The 6,992-nt window shown below is 40.3% G+C and overlaps 1 protein-coding gene across 1 annotated transcript in view; it reads left to right on the forward strand.

Moving 5' to 3' along the window:
- nudc (nudC nuclear distribution protein) overlaps positions 1 to 4,419 on the forward strand; it is a 13,240-nt gene extending 8,821 nt beyond the window's left edge. The window contains exon 9 of the mRNA XM_015384704.1: positions 4,129 to 4,419. Within this exon, the coding sequence (XP_015240190.1) occupies positions 4,129 to 4,180 (52 nt within the window). The 3' untranslated portion in view covers positions 4,181 to 4,419. The remainder of the gene's footprint in view (positions 1 to 4,128) is intronic.
- Positions 4,420 to 6,992: the final 2,573 nt, after the last annotated feature.

Here is a 6,992-nt window from a genome sequence, read left to right on the forward strand (position 1 = left end):
TATTCTGCCGGCAGAATATGTTCGCTTTTATTATCCTATTATCCTTTAGATTATTTAGATGAAAAACACCTACCAGCCGCCGCGGTGGACCCGGCCCAGAGGCTGCTGTTGAATTAAGTTTTTAGGTAGAAAAATAGAGCGGGAGCAAAACTGAGTATGATTGTGCTGCATTCAAGTATTTGTTACAAAGTATTAATCGAACCCATCAAAGTCATCATCCTCTGTTTCTGAATTAAACAGCTGTGCTAAATCAGACGGCTCCTCGGAAATTATGCCGGCTTTTGCGAAAGCTCGAACAACAGTGCCAGCAGAGCTGCCTTCCACTTTTCGTGGAATTATTCTGCCGGCAGAATATGTTTGCTTTTATTATCCTGCTGCCTGCTGCTTGTAGCAGTTAGTTCTGACGCGCGGCTGAAGCAGCTTTGCAGCTCTGCCTGCGCGGTGCAAAAGTGTGTCTGACGCGCGTTGGGCGGAGCTACCTATCCTTTCTTTGCCTTGCAGCTATATTTGCTGTCCAGCAGCAAAACTTCAATTTTTCCATCTCGAGCAGCAGCAGCGCATTAGCGGTGCGTCAAGCGCGTCAGATGCTTAAACGCTCCCGACGCGCTGCACCTGCTGCTCAAAATGCGCTGCGGGACCTTTTGCTGCGCCCAGACGCGCGTCAACCATTGACTTTGCATGTAAACTCGCTGCTTCTGCTGCACCTGCTGGGTCCGGTTCACACCGATGTCGAGCGGTTGAGCAAGCACAGCGTTCGTTTGTTTCACCATGTTTTTCACATCAGCTGTGAGATGGGCACGCATGGAGTCACAGATTAACAGCGATGGTGTTGAGTGGGAAAAAAACCACCTGGTCTCCTTACATTCACCTCCCTCATCCACTCTTTCATCATCTCCTCAATGAGGAGATGAGGAGTTCTGCATGTTGGTCTCAAAAGTCCGCAGTAACAACACACATAGGGCGCACCAAAGGGCGCGCCGCACATTTTGAGGGGAAAAAAAAGACGTTTATATGCGCCTTATAGTCGTGAAAATATGGTATTTCTATAATCTTTTTGCTGCTGTAAACAAGAAATTGTCATATTTGTAACAACACTAGTCTTTCCTGTGACATGCATCTTTTATTTATTTATATATACATACACACATATATATATATATATATATATATATATATATATATATATATATATATATATATGAGAGAGAGAGATTCTTTCCTCCGAGTTACAGTAACATAGAAAAACTTGAAGATACATGACATCCTCAAATTTCTATTCTGTTAAAGGTTCTGCATCTGTATATAATGGGTCTGTTCTATATGTTGTCTTCTCAATTCAGAGGGCCCCATGCCTGTCTTTGCCTAGGGCCCCAAATTTCCTAAATCCGCCCCTGTTTCCACATATAGTTCACCGATGATGAAGACGACGAACACGTTTTTTTCCCCCCACACGTCTCCTCGGATGATCAAAGAAAATTACTCCTCTGCCTTGGCGTAGTAATATAACCAACCAGAGGGTGTCACAATTCAGTATTATCAGCCGTAGAGTTATCGATGCTGTTTTAAGGTCTGGACCTGGCAATGAATTAAAACTTTGTTTTTTTTTTTGTTCTTTTTTTGGAACGTTGGCGAGGCGGTAGCGTGAGTTTGGCGAGGCAGCCGCCTCGCCAAGATAGTGCTGCGGGAAACACTGCAATACTAACATTACATTATCACACCGTACTCTCAGTCACTATGACTTACCCTTCATGTGACTCGAGAGCGCAGACTCGCCCATTGTGAAAAGCTGCACATCTTTTTTGCAGACTTTACAAGAGGCAACTGGTGGGGTTTGTCCCCGTTTAATCCATAATTTGTATTTTTCATCTTCCAGCCAACGTTCATTGAAACGACAACCTCCCGGCATGGTGCAGTAGTGGTTTCATGGGGGCGGAGTCACACATGGAAATAGAATGGCAGATCGCAGTCACACATAAACTTTTTCGGGCTCTCCAACATTTCTCCATTTAATAAACACACGATTCAGTTAGATAGGTATTTGTTGCGAAAGAAATAGTCACAATTTCAAGCATTTTCAAGCATTTCATCCAAAATATGAGCACTTTTCAGACCTTGAAAACACAACGTCAAAATTCAAGCATTTTCAAGGATTTCCAGCACCCGTACGAACCCTGAAATTAACGGCTGTGAGGTGTCTGTGGCATCTGTGCTCTCATCACATGCTATTGAGTAAAAATCAAAAGCACAAGCTTTGTCTCTCAGCTGAAGTTTCAAGTTAGCTGACAAGTCTTCTATTCTCCGCACCACTGTATTTCTGGACAAGTTCACATTGTTGAAATCAGACACTTTTTCTGGGCACATTATTTCTGTGACTTTGATGAGGCACTGCTTTATGAAATCACCGTCTGAAAACGGTTTGCCATGCTAGGCAATAAGTTTAGCGACTTCATAACTTGCTGTTGTGGCGTTTTCCTGAATTTTGTTAGCATGGAAAACTGTTGTTGAGCTTGCAGGCTAGCTGCCATTTGCTTGACTTTCTGTGTTTGTTCGGCACCAGTGTATGATGTGTAACTCTAAAGTTTGGTCTCATAGTCCGTCTCATAGTGCCGACGGACATCATACTCATCACAGCAACATCTTCGTTGCAAATCAAACAGACACACTTTCCATTGATTTCTTTGAAAACATACTCATTTTCCCACCGTACTTATAATCTCCTACACTCACTTGCTCTTTTGCATTTCTTCGGTGCTGCCATTGCTGGTGACTCGAGGTAACAGTTCTTCTTTGCTTCTTTGCGGGCTGTAGTTTGGACACCCCTGCCCTAATGCAAGCCTGGTTAAAAGCCCTAGATTGTAACAAGTTTTCTTCCTTTTATGCTATGCTCATGAATATTTAGATGAGCTGTGCGCTGATTGGTTGGTTTACGAGTGAAGCTGCTGAGCAAAGACGCATCATAGCAAGAAGCACTCACTCACTGAAACATCAAATTGTTGATATGGTAGGGTGACCTGACCCGGCAGATGGGGGCAGGGAGCCAGCAGGGGACAGAGCGACTGAACCTGACCCGGTGACGGTAGCCTGGACACCGGCGGTCCCGTGCTTTCCCCCGCCTGCCTTGCGCAGGGAAGCCACCGGTGTCGGTCGCTCCATCGTTGGCTGGCTCCGTTCAAACGCCCGCAGGCCGGTCCAGTCGACGGCCAATATCCCCTCCTTTTCAGAAACCCAAATCTGGTCACCATAGATATGCTAGCATTGCTATCAACAGCTTGGCGACAGAATCATTCTTGCAGCTTGAGATGGCCTGACGGTCGGAACAGACCCTCGTGTCAGTAAAAGAAATTTAGCAAATCCTGCTTTGAGCTGTCCAAGAGTTTGAAAGCTGTCTTCGGTAAAATGCTTAGCGCAAATTAAGAGCCGAGCTTCAAAATTTGCTGGGATCCTCTGATAGACATACTAATCCATACCTGTCGAGTCTGGGAAAACTGTGAACATTTTCCCCTTCCTCCGTGCAGCCTGGAACACTGCATTTACGCCTGTGGTTCTGGCTCATTTTCAACAGAGAAACTGCCTGCTTTTTAATTCTTTAGAAGAATTACAAAACACGCAAAGAATTCTTCTTTAGAATTGTGAGATTTGCAGAGAAAGGAGGTGTTGATGGGGTTTGAACTTTTCTGTACGTCCATTTCACCCACTATGGACTATAGTTATTCGTCAATGGAAACTCAGTTTTGCATTCTATGACCCTTTAAAGCTGAAACATCTGGATGAGTTTTTTTTCTGCTTGCTGATGAAGCGGCTGGAGCTCAGTGCTGGTGTTTTTGATTATTTTGACAGCAGTTAATGCTGTAATTAATCTTATTTAAAAATAGCTGCAAGAATTTTTATATTGTTGCACTTTGAACTCTGAACTGAGGGATCTCTACTTCAGTCCCACAAAGTTGATTTTGTCAAGTTTAACCTGGCAGGTTTCTTTAGATAGTAAATAGATCTGCTGACTCTGCTGTTCGGAGAACTACTCAGAAAATAGCCCTGTGCCTTTTTAGAAACAGTCATCCTTCACATCAAGCAGGTCTCGTATCAATGTTTATCTTCCTGACCTGCTTACTTTGTGTTTCCTCCCTGCAGGTTCATGGCTCAGCACCCAGAGATGGATTTCTCTAAAGCCAAATTTAGCTGAAAATGGCTGCTGGCCGTCTACTCCACGTCCTGTTTCATGATGGATCCTGTTGGAGCCACCGCTGGGCACTGAACCATCATTTCCTTAATGATACGGTTTCTTTAACCCCTCAGTTCTTCAGTTCATGTGTTTATTTGCTGCAGAGTCTGTTTGATCAATGTGAGCTCAGCGATGCATCTCTGCATGTGGTATCTGATATTTAAAGATGTCCATTTTCTTTTTTTAATAAATCGATTTAAACTCTGACTCAGTCATTTCTTTTATACATGGGAGTTTGAAAAAGTTGCATGTTTTTATTTTTTATTTTTTTATTTGTACTCTCTTTCATTTCAATTTAAATATAAAATCCAAGGCGTATGTTTCTACAGCTTCTATTATGTTTGAATTGTATCCTATAGTTCACTAGCCATTGACAGAGAAGGTTGAACACTGATGTGAGGCAAAATCAAAATCTGGAGAAAGTTAAAATTCAAAGGCATACAATTGTTTTTGGCCACAAGAGGGCAGCATTGTTCCATAACTTTGAGATTGATGTCCAGTGGTCTAATAAATAGACTGGAGATCATTTATTTATGTGCCAAAAGTATCTAAATTTTTAGAGAACCACTGTGATGTGAAGGGTTGTGTGTCTGCCAATATTAATAGGTAAGCAGACCAACCTGTTTAATTAGCATATTTTCAAATATCTTTTTTGCTTTTAGTTACTTGATTGACTGAGTGGCACACGTATAGACGGTCTCAGATGGTTTTAAAACGTATTTTCCTCCATAAAGTTAAGAGTGCTGTTTAAAGAAAGTGAAAATATTTAAGATCAGAATACTTCTGAGAACAATATTTTGCACTAATGCCTAAATTTGAGTACTGAAAGCAAAGTGTTGGGACCTGTTAGGAGGCTACTTGTAATCTGAAGCACAGACCCAGAAAATTACAGTTTAATTAAATATGAACTTGATCCCAAAGAGAAATAAAATGGTGTAACTTTTTTTGTAGTTTATAGGCAGAAAGATTCTCCTGTAGCATCTAGCAGCAGATCTAGAGAAGCCTTGAACCAAAAACTTTGTTTTACAACATCCCTCTGAAAAGTAAGCACAGGGTTGTCCATAATGTACATTATATGTACTTGGAGCCGATGTTGCCATCCCTCTGTAGTAGCTGAGATGGAGGAAAGAACCACCATTTGAAGATTTTTAATGCAATTTACAAACTAAACGTAATTGCTGCTGAAGCAACACTCACACTGAACACAGCGCAGCTGCATTGCATATTGAGGAACCCAAATCAGAAACAATGTATACTCTTGTAATCCAGAAGTGAATAGAAACAAAAAATATACCCCTGATGAACTTCATGACATTCAAGAAAGTCTGTCAAAACCCTCAGGTCCCACAGCAGGTTTTAGGTTTGGTGGAGCTTAATCTAATCTTTTGCAGATTTTCCATACCCTGCTGAATAGAATTTAAAGTTTTTGCACTCTACAACGTCAAAATCAACCTAAAGTCACTACATGTCTTGCTGGACAACCTTGTATTTCTTTTTTGAGAAACTGTCAAACAACATGAAATTCTGTTCCCTCATAGCGTTTCCAGTGTATTATATAATAAATTATTATAGATAATCTATTATTATATAATTTATTGCATATTCAAGCATAGGTATGTTAAGAAGCGAAAGCCAGGTCATCCCCTACAAAATCTTGAGTGACACACGGCAGTTTTCAGCTGTGGCTATGTGCATAGCCAAATTCCCTCCAGAGCAGAGTTTGTGCTCACTGGCTATGTTGGCCATTTCTATAGCACCAAAAAGGAGGACATTATGTGGCATATCAATGAATTACTAAGGTGTACATAAGAATGTGGTATACTGTAATTTATTTTACAATTTTGAGGGGCTTGAAGAGGATGCTTGTGTAGCTGAATATGAAATATTAATGAAAAGTGAAAAAAAGTATTGGTTCCCAGTTGGGCTGAAATAATCAGATTAATTGTGATTAATCGATTGTTGAAATAATCGTCAACTTATTTAGTAATCCATTAAATGTTAGCTGGAGTGCAGAGGCTCTAAAATGTGCCTTCAGCTGACAGAGCAACCCAATTAGAGCAGTAATTATACCAAAATTGTAAAGAAATTTATAAACTTTTTGCATTTAAAATAAAAATTACCTGTTTTTTCTGTCAATATGCTCTATCTAGAACTCAAGTGGAAAAGTTTTAGTTTCACGTGGTTTAATTATGTGAAAAATCTTTTAGGAACTATTGACTAAACAATTATTAATCAATTAATTGATAAAATAATCGACAGATTAATTGATTTGCAAAATAATTAGTTGCAGCCCAGTATCCCAGTATTTGTATTTATTCAATACACTGTGGTGTTCAAAAAGTAACCACTTAGATGAATCTTTTAAAGTGCAGAATGCCACAAATCATAACGTGTGGAAAAATGATTTAACAGGTAAAATACATAATAAGAAAAAATGCCTAATATTTTATTTAAACAACAAAAGAGATTATTAAAAAAGAACACATTCAACTGTTAAAAAAGTATAGATTTTTTTAAAGTGCTTCAGTCTTTTGGGAACTTCCCGTCTAGCTGCAGAATTCAAACAGGTTCTGGACTGTCTAAATCTTCAACAGCTCACAGATGGCCCCACCCACAGCAAAGGGCATACTCTGGACCTTGTTATAACTGACTCTCTTCCACTCACCAGCATCAACATATATGATGTTGGTGTCTCAGATCACCTGGCAGTTACATTTAGACTCCCAATAACCTTTTTCACTAAACCAAAACGCCATATCACTTCCAGAAACAT

Source organism: Cyprinodon variegatus, unplaced genomic scaffold (assembly GCF_000732505.1).
Source record: "Cyprinodon variegatus isolate N-32 unplaced genomic scaffold, C_variegatus-1.0 Scaffold320, whole genome shotgun sequence".
Lineage (NCBI taxonomy): Eukaryota > Metazoa > Chordata > Actinopteri > Cyprinodontiformes > Cyprinodontidae > Cyprinodon > Cyprinodon variegatus.